At 38.6% G+C, this 12963-nt stretch overlaps 1 protein-coding gene across 1 annotated transcript in view; it reads left to right on the forward strand.

The window, feature by feature from the left end:
• The first annotated feature begins 4060 nt into the window (after window positions 1-4060).
• The window catches only part of SKAP2 (src kinase associated phosphoprotein 2), a 175115-nt gene continuing 166212 nt past the window's right edge, over window positions 4061-12963 (forward strand). The window contains exon 1 of the mRNA XM_055420987.2: window positions 4061-4323. Within this exon, the coding sequence (XP_055276962.1) occupies window positions 4257-4323 (67 nt within the window). The 5' untranslated portion in view covers window positions 4061-4256. The remainder of the gene's footprint in view (window positions 4324-12963) is intronic.

Genomic DNA, 12963 nt, shown 5'->3' on the forward strand with positions numbered 1-12963 from the left:
GCCTCCTGGTGTTCACAGCCTTTTCTTCCATACCAGCCATGGTCCCTGTGACCAATAGGATGTGGCAGTAGTCAATTATGCTTCTTCTGATATTAATTTATAAACACATTGCAGATTCTGTCTTAGTTGTGCTACCTTTTGGATCACTTGCTCTGGGGGATTCCACTTACTAGGTCAAGAAGACACTCAACCAGTCCCGTAAAGTCCATGTAGTGATGGACTTATGCCTTTTGTCAACATCAAAGAGGAATGAAGGCTTCCAACCAACAGTACTGTGGATGAACCTTCTTCAAAGCTAATCTGGCTATTGACGAGTCTTTAAATAACTGCAACCAGCATGACTGTCACTAGAGCCAGCTTTACTGATCACGGATTCCTGACTGTCAGAAACTGTGTGAGATACTAAATGTTTGTTTTAAGCTAAGTTTTGTTATGTAGCAACAGATAACTAATACAGTGCTGAGAGAGTCAATTCCTAGGTAGGTTGATAAAAAGTACAGGGTTCCTAAGGAGGAGAAAGGGGTCCAGAGCCCCCGAGAAGGAGAAAGGGGTCTGTCCTTTTCTCCAGGAGAAAAGGACAAACATTCTTTTCTACATTGCTTTGTCTTAGTCAGTATAACTTTGGAGAAGGAAATGGCAACCCACTCCAGTATTCTTGCCTAGAGAATCCTGTGGACAGAGGAGCCTGGTGGGCTGCTGTCCATAGGGTCACACAGTCGGACATGACTGAAGCAACTTAGCATGCATGCATGCATTGGAGAAGGAAATAGCAACCCACTCCAGTACTCTTGCCTGGAAAATCCCAATGGACAGAGGAGCCTGGTGGGCTAGAGTCGATGGGGTCGCTAAGAGTTGGACACAACTGAGCAACTTCACTTTCACTTTCATGCACTGGAGAAGGAAATGACAACCCACTTCAGTATTCTTGTCTGGAGAATCCCAGGGACAGGGAGGCCATCTATGGGGTTGCACAAACTCGGACATGACTGAAGCAACTTAGCAGCAGCAGTAGCAGCAGTCGATATTAACAATGTATCTTGTTCGAGGACATGTTTGTCCTTAACACGAACCTTCTGACTAATCCTGTCATTTTAAAATGTATATTATGGGAGTGTGTCTGGTAAGATCTTTCTATTTTTCGTTCTAATCTTGGGAATTTAAGATGTATGTTGTGGGAGTGAGTCTGAAAAAAGTATATAAGGCCTTGATAAGACTAGCTAGGGGGGCATTCCCCGTCCCCCTTCTGATGTCTGTGTCAGAAGCTTCCTCTGTCCCTTTTCTTACAAATTATAATTTTCTTCCACATGCCTATGAAAGCCAGATAAAGATGAGGGGCAGGGAAACGTAAATTGTTTTAGCTCACTGTTTCTTCTTCATTGTTCATTTAGATTCTTTTAAAACTAAGCCTGTGGACAAATACTTATTCAGCTAAGCTAAATTTGAAAGATGTAAGGAAGGGGGTTAGCTTTAGTCACAAGGAAATATGTATGTACACACACACATGCATCTTCTTTGAACTAAAGGATGTACTTTTGAGAAGTCAAATCTTGAGATTTTTCCAGAATCTAGCCTCTGTAGAATGGTAGAGAAGCTGTTGAATCTCAGGTTGAGACTTAAAGTTTCATTTATTATTCCTTTTTACCTAATATGACTAGTTTAAAATGTAAAGTATAATTTGATTTCCTTCCTATTTTTTGTTGTGGAAACATTTGGAAAGGAGAAATAAGAATATATTTCTTCTAGCCTCTCTTTTTCTTTGTGTCTTACAATCAATTTCAGTAACTTTAACAATAAACAGTAAAAATGATAGAGTATACAAAGCATTGCCCAAGTGAATCTATCACAAAGCTGTGTCTGAGAATGGTTTCCTAAATAGGGAAAATGTGTTTTATATGAAGAGTCCATTTTCTGTTATTGCCTTTTTTATTTGGACTACTAGATGCTATATATTTTAAGGCCATCTTAATAGTTTCCTGTCTCTCACTAACAAGAATGACTTATCATAATGAGTAGTGTAGACAGTGTCCATTTGATCCACTCCAGAAAGCTGTCTACTTGATACAATAGTAAATCACCTCAATTTCTTTGTGCAATGAATGGAGTGTAAATAAATGAGACCCAAGAATTAAAAAAAAAAAAATCTGGTCAGTTCTATCAGAAAGAAACAAAGGATAAGAACATTTGGAGGCCTGGTTTAATGAAAAAAAATGTGACAAGACAAAGACTTGTCTGTGATAGCTGTATGAGGAGGAAGAATCCTCACTAATATATGTCAATAAAATTGTTTTTTCCTTCTTTAGGAAGATAATTTGGTAGTTTAAGAATAATAATTCTCAATTCTTTGAAGTTGGAGGACTTATGTTATAAAATGACTTTTTGTTCACTTTTAACTCCACCAAAAAAAATTCTTATTTTCAACAGTTTTTCTATAATTCATCACAGTTCTCAATAGGAATTTCAGGTTCCGTTTGGGGGCATCTTTTTGTTATTTTGCATGTTATATTACAATTCTAAAGTTTTTGTGTTGGTTTTTGTTTTGAGAGAACTCCAAAATGTTTTAATTTTTCCTTTTACAGTTAGTGTTTGATAGCTCAGTTGGAAAAGAATCCACCTGCAATGCAGGAGACCCCAGTTTGATTCCTGGGTTGGGAAGATCCCCTGAAGAAGGGAAATGCTACCCACTCCAGTATTCTGGCCTAGACTATATGGGGTTGCAAAGAGTCAGACAGGACTGAGCAACTTTCACTTTTCACAGTTAGTGTTTGGTGTATTTCTTAGAGAATTATACACAAATGACTTGTGTTTGACTACTTAATTTTTTATTACTGCGTGAGATTTATTTGCTTTGAAATATTAATAGAGCCATTACTCTGTGTCAGGTTGTGGGTTCCAGGTGGGGATGAAAGGTAAGTTATGACAAATTTTGTGTCCTATAGGAGCTCAAAGGTAGTAAAGTGATTCTCAAAATAAAATCTCAGGGTGTCTAGTAGCAGAATCACCAATGGGGCTTGTTTAAAATGCAATCAAGTTCCATCCGAAACTGAATCAGAATTTCTGGGAGTGGGACTTTAGAGACTGCATTGTAATAGGTTCTGTCTGTGATTCTAACGCAAACTTAAGTTTAAGGATCATTGAGCTAGTGAAGGTTGGACGGTAGAGGAATAAACAATTTATATTGCGATTGGAGCCACAATAAAACCTTCCCTTTCCTATCTGAAGAAAAAAATATTTATTTTCTTCTACACACACACACACACACACACACACTATAAAGGCACCAGAACGTGTCTTCTTGCGTTTTAGAGGAAATCTGTAAAAAGATTTAGAGCTAGGAGACACTCAGTAAGTGTCTGCTGATTAAACGATCAGGTTGCAGTGAACAAATTTTATAATTCCGTTTTAACGGAATTATAGCAATTTTCTCTTTGATGCTTATAGGTGGACAGTGCTATCTATTTCTGTTTGTTAACTAGAACTCTCTGCACTTCCTAGTAGGGGAGATCGGTCACCCTCCAAATCTGGATTACGTGGAAGAAAAGTGTAAGAGCCAACCGGAGTGCTCTCTGGAGCAGCTCCAGACTGGCCTCTTAGGGAGGACTGGCGGAACATGGGACTTTGATGCCATCAGGCAATCGGACAAAGAAGGCCTCGATAGTTTAGGGCGGTCGAAAATTTCATCTGGGGTACTGCGCAAAGTGTTAAACCTTGGAGGGACTGATTAAAACCAGAAAGTCTCTCAATCGGAAAACCTGGACGCACCGCAGAGTCCTTATTTTCTGGGACCGTGCAGAAATAGTCCACTGGCACCGTTACCAGTGACCAAAATGGCCGCAAAGCGCTTCAGGCTGGATCAGGTGATGCAGCCCCAGTCCGCTCTTTCCCACCGGCCGCTCCTCCTCCCGCTCCACGTAGCGGTGGGTGTGGCCTGCCCTGAGGCTCTTCTCGGAGGCTAGGAAAAAAAATCTAGGGATTACACATGCGCAGTCCAGGCCCCTCCGGCCCTTCGGCCCTCCTCCCCGCCCCCCGCCCCTCCCACCTCCCCGCCCCGAATTGCCGGGCGGGGCTGGGCCGAGAGTCCAGCAGCTGTGGCTGGGGCTTCTGTGACTTCCTTGTTATGAGCCTCGGCTTGGCAGTGTCCGGACTCAGCCCCGCTGTCCTTAGCGGCATAGACCGAGTCTAGATCGCAGCCGCAACCCTAGCGGGTCGGTTCCCTTTTCAGCACAGGTCCTTTCCCCTCACGCCCCGAGCTCCCTAACATGCCCAACCCCAGCAGCACCTCCTCTCCCTACCCCCTCCCCGAGGAAATTAGGAACCTGTTGGCAGGTAAAAAGCGGGAAGGGGGCGGGTAATGTGGCGGGGGCGGGGGCGCGGGGACGGCGAGCCGATGGGGACAGAAGCATTCGGAGTCTCTCTGCCCTCCCTCCTGGCTCTCCGCACGCCTCCTGCCCAGTGGGAGCGGGACTGGGAGTGGGGAAGTGGGATGTGAGAATGGGAGTGGGCGTGTGTGTTGAAATTTGGTGCGAGGATGGTGGGGAAGCCCTTCTTGGTGGGCTTTACTAACGCGATCAGGGTATCGTGAAGATTGTGTGTGTGCGCGCGCCATCAGGGTATCGTGAAGACTGTGTGTGTGTGTGTGTGTGTGTGTGACACAGAGAGAGGAAGAGATGGGCAAGGAGAGGGAAGTCAAAGAACTAGTTCTTTGGTCCCTTGGCCGATGGAAGAGAAAGATTTCTGAGCTACAGGGGTTAGGAGTTAAGAGATTATGGGACCACAGGCTTTGTCATTTCTAAAACTCTCATTTTTCTTGAACATTCAGCCCACCCATATTTGAGACTTTCAAAGGGGGCCTGACTCTCAAATGACCACTTGTCTTCAGCCTGAGTAACATGTTACAACAAAAAAGGAAGGATGTGTTAAAGTCCAGCTTCCTGTTACGATGAATGTACAGTATTTCGTATTTGCACCCCCATCTTCCCCTTTTCAGTCTTAAGTGACCGTTTGTAGGAACTCAGAAATTAAAGATGCATTTTTCAAGGCTGTTACAAATCCACTGCTACTTCGTTATCTAGTATGGGAGATGTGTATTTTCGCTAGGGACCAATAAAAACATTTCTGCACAACGTAGAAAATACATCCTTTTCTAGGGTAGCAAAAATTTTACCTATCCTGATGCTCTGGAATTCTTCCCATTATTCACTTTGTCATGTGTACATCAGAATTCTGCATATTGAATTTTGATCTAAAATTTTTAGTTTAAGTATCTTTCAATATTGGTCATGAAAAAGTGTGTTAAAAGTTTCTCTTAGATGCCTGTAATACAATTTGCTTATTTTAACTCTTAAAGCAGTATTTAAAATGTGGCATTATATGTAGTTACTGTTAGAGCACTGTGAGACTAAATCTCTTAATATGCTGTTAGAGAAAATAAAAGTAATAGTGTATGAATGCAGACATGTTTTGTGAACATGATTGCAGTGTTATGAATGCATTTGTGGTGGGGTAGTGTTTTACTCTAAGAAATGCTTCTTGTTAATGGGTACCATTATGGGATATACTGAAAGAACTATAGGGACTGAGTTAAGGCAGCTTTTATTCCATTCTATTAGAGTTTCAAGTGAGTGCTGATTTTGTTTTACTACAGTTAACATGTTTGTTGTTACCATGCTGGGATTCCTTGCTTAGAATATTATTTTACCAGGTTAGAGAACTGTTTATCATAACTCTAAAAAGAGAAGTCACCATTTTCAGGATATTTTAGGTCTGAATTTTTGAGTTTTAAGAAGTAAAGCATAGACCCCTGGATACATGCTTTTAAAGCTTGACAGCTCCACAGTGGACAGTTTGTAATCTGGATCCACAGGCATAATTTGCAGATAGTATAATATATAGGTTATGAGACTCTTTATTTTCTGATCCCCATGGATTACAAGTATTTCATATAGCCCTTACTTGTGTAATCTAATTGAAAGCTCAGAATTAAATAATATTTAAGTTATCTGCCATTGCTAACTTAGTATATACTTCAGCCATTTCTCTGCTCTGTAGTCAGATAATACATAATATCTGAAATTAGCATTTCAAAAATAATCTTGACATTTTCAGTATCTCACATTATTGAAGTAAATCACATATTAAAACACATGAAATATTAAGAACAAATATTAAAACATTAAAGTTCTAGCGATTACAAATTTGGCTTATACTGTATTTTCAGAGGGTATTTTCAAAAGGTATGGCTGTGAGGAAATATAAATATCTATGATGAGATATACTTTAGAGAAATGAAACAAGTGAACCAATGTTTTTCAGTTTTCTTTTTAAACTAGCCATTTGAAGAAAAATAGTTAATGTTTTATGGCTGACTTTAATTAAAATCTTTTTTTTTGTAGAGAAGTTTTAAAGAATAAGTGAGATCAGCAGTTTTATTCACCTTTTGTTTTATTCAAGTGTTTGACTAATAGGGTATGGTTAGATTTAAAATTATTAAAACTATAGAAGAAGAGTTGGCATTGGTTTGAATTTTAAAGATATTGCTGGCTTACCTGGTTCGTTCTTTGAAACTAAGAACATGTTGGCAGTGGTGGTTTTAGTTAACAGTTGAATGCTCTTAGAATGCATGGTACTATGCTAGAATTCCAAGGCAGGAAATATAAAGAACTAAACTTTTCAAGCATTTAAAATCCCTTCAGAAAGAAAGAATCAAAGTCAAAAGATATGCCTATCAAAAAAAAAAAAAAATGTTTGGATGGCTCGCATTATATTCTGTGTTCCCTTTATCCAAATTATTATGTCACTCAGATGTATTAAATGTTTGACATTTCAACTGCTTGATAGAGGTAGATGCTCAAATGTATTCTTATCAATTTATTATTTTCTTTCTCTTAATTTTCCTTCTGATTATAGTAATTTTAGTCTTTCTTTTCAGTGTTTGTTCCCCCTCCTTCCTATTCCTTCCTTAAAAAAATGCTGTAGAAATACAAAAATCCATAGAGGTTATCATTCTTAACTCACATTTGATGAAAGTGGCTATATAGTTTGTGGTTATTTATATTTCCATGGAATCAACATATTCAATGTTGAAAACGTATACTTTTTATAAAAAGTGTTGAATTATTTTCTTGTTCTATGAGTAGAAAAAGATGTACAGATTTTTGTTAAAAGCAAGTTGCAAACTGCCACATGCAATTACAGGCAACCTTTAATTTTTTTTTTCACAGCAGTGGAAGAACAAGTTTAGCTTGGATAAATAGAAACAAAGGATAATCCCAAATTTTGTCCATATAATCTTCTCCAAAGTCCAAATATTTTGACTAGGATGAACAGCAAGAATAATCTTGATTTATGTGAGTTTTTCCTCCAGGCAGGCAAGAAAGTGAGAGGAATTACCCCCCGCCCCCAAATCTTGTTTAATCTCCCTTTGAATACTGGTCTGTTCATGGTTTGCAGTCTGATATTCTCATTCATTTGTATTAGGACAGCACATTTAAAAAGGAAAGCTGTAGGAAAATGCTGTTTCCTTTTATTGAGATAGAAAATGAAACCAATGTTGAAGGAAGAAAATGGTGGTTGTACTCTGAAAAAAATCAAACCCAAAACAAACTAAGGAGAGCAGTGACTGCAAAGTGACCCTGAAAGTTTGTTCACTTGGCAGTTTTGATTAGAAATATTGCATTTTCCTCTATTGGGAATTTCTAGGACATTTTTAAAAACCTTCACACATAATTGATAATCCCTTTAGGGACACTAGATAAGTAATGCAATTCAGCTGAGATAGAGGTACTTTTTTTTTTTTTTTTTGAATGCTAAGAATACTATGGTTTGATTTCTGCCTTTCAAGTTCCATTTAAAATTTGGTCAACATTTTGGTTTTGTCTTCTGAAAATCATTTATAGTATATCTAGTGCCCCATAACTTCCTTCTGGGGCATTGGCCAAGTATGTAAAGGGAAGAGTGCCACCTACTGAGTCACCGATGGTCACCTACGTCCATAGCACCTGGTTTTTCCTATAGAGCAAGAACAAGCCTGCCCCATTTTGACAGTAATAACTAATGAGTTTAAAGTTGATAGGAGAACATTTGATCTTACAGTGAAATCAGTCCATGACACTTTTAAGATTTTCTCTTCTAGAAGTAGGAATATATGTTTGTAAATCAAGGGACAAGAAACTGATAGTTTCTTATATGGATCAGAAAATACAGATGACTTAAGATGTGATGTTAGGAAAATTATTTGCCCATGTTAAGCATACAATATCCTACTTTTTCTTGGCAGGAATTTTTGATTGGCTTTTTTTTTTTTTCCCACGACTTTCCTTTTAAAGTATTTTCATCTCAGTTTACTAAGCAAAGCTCTTGATAGTATGCTTGTATGCATAATTTTATAGTTACTCAATCCAAATTATCACTGGTTTTCTTTTAAAAAAGAAATTTAAATATACTAAAAAGGAGAAGTATAAAAATTTAAAGATTTCTAAATGAGTTTAGCTCTACTTTATCCAGCATTCCTGGAAAGAAGGTAGAAACAACAGAGTAGGAAAAGCCTCTGGTGACGTGAAACACAGTTCCATTGTCTCTCATAAATTTAAGATTAAGTGTCATATATGGGTGATAAAAGTGGCATAGGCTGGTTTTTATATACTCATTATTCACTTAGTTTGTCTTTTTCAATTAAAGCCAAGTCTGTCTTTTTCATTCCACTGAGTTTACATTTCTTTTTCAATCACATGGTGAACACATTACAGTCGATGCTGCCTAATAGTGAATATAGTGTAAATCTCAGATTAATGTTTTATTCACTGTGGCTTCTTTGAAAATAAGATTTTGATCATTTTAAAGGGCTGTTTATCAAGAGTCATCTTTTAGAGGCGAAAAATCTTCATCTCTATTCTTCAACAGTCCAGTTTTCTATCAAAATAAATCATTTAGCTTTCAAAGCCAGTTTTGAAAATTTTGTCAGATGAATGGATGGTAAGACTCAGGTATGTTTTACTTATCATACTGTGAGAATTTCTGGTGCTTGCTCATGTCCCTTTTTCCACATTTGGAAAGTCTACAGTTCAACCATGACCTATAAAAGTGCTTGGGTAATCAAGAGAAAGACATTTATTAGACAAATCAATAACTTTTCAATTAGCCATTTCCCAGCTTTGGGCATTGAGCTTAATTGGTCTACATGTACCCAGTTTAACAGATTTTATGTTTTCACCAGTGTGTGTTTGGTGAGACCATACCCTCCTTTACCAGAGGGTAAAGGTTTTGTTTTGGTGCCAACTTCAATTCTAGGGTGGAATTCTTACCACATTAAGTTTAATGATAGCGCCTCAGTGAATACAAAATGAAACGTGGCCCAATTCATAAAGTAAAGAAAGTTGTGGAATTAAGTAGTAAAGTCATTTGGGGTATGGGGGTATGGTTTGATTGGTTTTATACTCATTTTGTTGATATGGGGCTGAGCACATGGTAGTGGATTCACTCTAATTCTTGCCTTTCTCTTCTATACAATTCAGGCCATCACAGAGGTTGTGTGTGTGTGTGTGTGTGTGTGTGTGTGTGTCTGCACACTTGCATGCCTGCCCAGGGAGGTGAAGTATTGATTGACTGGGGGACTAGGCAGAAGACACACCAGGTGTTACCTCTGTGACTTGTATACACTCACCAGTCTGGAGGTCATATTCCAGGCTGTTTGCTGGTGGAGGATGTGAAGGCAAGTGGTAAAACCCTGGCTTTGTTTCAGAGTAGGAACCTGTGCTATGTACTCAGCTTGGAGAAGCTGACAGTTTATAGTTTGCAAGAATTTAAAAACTGTTATAACCTCCTGTGGTTTCACTTTTTCACTCTGTAATCAGTGTGGAAATTGGTAGTAAACAGTTAGCGTGCACTTGTGTGTGTGTGTGTTTGTGTGTGTGTGTTAGATACCTGTTCTAGTCTCTGGGGCTCCAGGGGGAGATGAGTGGCAGTTTTCCTAGGGGGTCGTATGTACAAGAAAAGAAAGAAAAAAAAAAAAAGGAAAATTGGAGTACCATGCTGTGATTTGGTGTGTGTTAAGTATTTGCCTGTTAGGGATTGAGATGATTATTGAGAGGTTTCTTACTTAAACTGTTTGAGAATTGCTGAGCCAAGACATGATATCATCTTTTAATTCTGTTTTCAGACCTTATCATTTGTCTACAGAGCAGTCGCAAATCAGATTATTTTCAGCGGCCCTCTCCCCGTATCTTTACAGTTATACTAGGAGATCAGGTTTACTCTTGACAGTGTTAAGGTGTAACAGGAGCAGAAATCACCGTCACATTTGTATTCGCTTTTTCCTTGATGATGACTTGGGGACAGAAGCGGGTGGAGATGGGATTAAATGCAGGCGGCGCTGACCTGCGGTCTAGGTGACTGCGCAGAGCGGCGATAGGGGTTGACCCGGTGTTTAGAGTGCGCCGGAACTGCGCTTTCTCCACGTGGCCGGGTGGGTCCCTAAGCTTCTCCTCTCCCGCGGAGTACGCGAGTGAGCCGAGATTTCCTCCTCTGAGAACGAGGAATTCTATCGAACTCACCAGGGCAAAGGCGAGCGAAGACGCAGGCTGACCTTTTCTTGTAATCGAATTACGGCTGTTCCCCGAATTACAGGCAGTCTGGAGTCAGTGAAATCTACATATTAACAGAGGGAAAAGACCCCTAAAGGAAGGCAGGAGAGGGCTTGCTAGTTTACCGTTTGCACGGCTATTCGGAGGACAATAAAAAGCTTCAGATCTCTTTTCCAACCTGCCAGAGAAGTGCTTGATTCGCCTAGGACTTTTATTCCTCGCTTTTGAAATATAACCCTGGCTCTGAGCTACAAAGTCACAGATCCAGTCCCATTTGTCTAGCGAGAGCGCTGCCCCAAACCAGTGCTCTCTGCTCCCAGCTCTGATGACGGGAACCCTGGGGCTTAACATTAAGAGTGTCTCGGACTGCGGGGCTCAAGCATCTCTCGGTGAACCCGGAGTAACTTCTCAGCACCCACTCTGTCTTTGCGCCGTGGGAGCGGGTCGGTGCTCGGTGAAGGCCGCGGGCACGTCCACGGGGTCTCCTGTGTCTTCGAGAGGCTGGTTTAGTTCGATTTCAAAAGAAATGTGCACTGTATGGATTTTCAGAAAGAAAAAAAAACAAAAAGATTTCAAAAACTTGAAGACCAGTTGAGTCTGTGGGCACCAGCAAACTAAGATTACAGGAATCACTTCCACTTTGAAGTTCTTACTTGTTTAAAAAAAAAAATAGAAAAAAAAAGGGGGGGGGGCCGGAACCAAAGCAGGTTCTATGCTTTTCATATCTCCTTTGTGAAGTAATCTTAAAAAATCAGTGTTTATTAAATCTTTTTTTGTTGCCTTAAACCGCTTTTCTGGCATAAGTTTAGGAATAAGTACGTTGACTACTCTAAAAATACAGAATTTTCCCTTTGAGCAATCTCTAAATCGCCTCCCCCTGAGAAAACAAACGACGCAGATTCTTCCTGCAGTCTCACACTCTTTCGACAAGTATTTCCTCATAAAATAGCATAGCCTCAATAATTAAAAAAAATTTTTTGGCACTGTTAGGAAACTCTATATAGAACGTTACAGCTTTTTGTTTTCTGAGTTTTTAATAGAACTGAAAAGACCTTGCAAAGGAATAACTCTTGGGCTGCAATTCGTTCTGTTATTGCTTCCGGAGATAGAAAATAGATCCCGTTTGTTTAAACTTGGATGTGTAATGAAAATGTAAAATAGGCAATTAAATACTCGTGTGGATGAGGGAATACTGTGTGAAAGTTAAATTAAGCACACTATTTACCAGTCATTATGCCAGTGATTCTCCCAAGTACTGAGTGTATTTGGAGTCAGAGGTGCTACTCCTCTTACTTCACCTTCTTAGTAGATTTATTGGAGTCATCTCAGAGAAGCCAATGATTTTTTCCATTTCAGCTAATAATCTGAATGTCAAGAGGTTGCTTACTGCTCTGGGTACAAAACTTAGAGTTGGGAAGAGTGCTTTTTTATAAATCTGGTTGTTTTGAACTCATTTAGAGGTGTGGGTCTAATTTGCACTGGTACTGGATTATGTCTCTGTGTCCCCCTCTTCAAAACATGGACAGCTCAAGGAAAGGGAAGCTGTGACATTTTGCTTTTGTTTTTTTAGATACTTACTTTTAACATGTCAGTAATGAACTTCAAACCAGAGAGCTATTTAAAAAAAAATTATTCCAAGACTAAATTTTAATTATTTTACTTGTCATATTGATTTATTGAAAACTCACCTTTACATAATTTATTATGCGTGTGTAGAATAACAGTTTAATCAGCTTTGCTCATTGGATCAAGGTACTTTTGTAATCAAGAATTTAAAATCAATTGTAACATCTATTTCAAATACTAGGTTTTAACTTGCTAATTATAAGTACAGTTGAAAGCCTATTTGTTATACTGCTTTGAATTAATTAAATATAATATTGTATGTTTTGATACCATCTTTTTATCAGTGTGAGTTAGGAGACAAATTAGTTAAATAAAAAGAAAATAGAACATATACACATCTCTTCAATATGAAATATGGGTGGTTTACAGACCTACCTACTGAAAAATTTTAATGGTATCCTCTGTATTAAATATCTCATTGAGATTTGAAATTCTGATTATAAAGTTAAAGTTGTACAGTATTTCATGAACAACAAGAGTGGGGCTATTATAAAATCAAACCAGTAAGAATTTGATGGCATTGCATATTGGAATTAGAAAGCAGCATAAAAGTTTATTAAATTAAAAAAAGTCTATGTGAAAATGTTGCATGAGGCCATAGAAATATTTTCTGTTGGTTACTATATTTTAAAATAGTGGATAAATCTATTTTTGCCACTTTTTCCTTTATTTAAAGAAGTATTTCCAGGTAGTAATGCCAAGACAGGATGCAGGAGCACACAAAACCACGCAACTGATTATCTTTTTTATTTGAGAATAGCTG

Source organism: Moschus berezovskii, chromosome 3 (assembly GCF_049115385.1).
Source record: "Moschus berezovskii isolate FMDL1 chromosome 3, NW_MosBer_1.0, whole genome shotgun sequence".
Lineage (NCBI taxonomy): Eukaryota > Metazoa > Chordata > Mammalia > Artiodactyla > Moschidae > Moschus > Moschus berezovskii.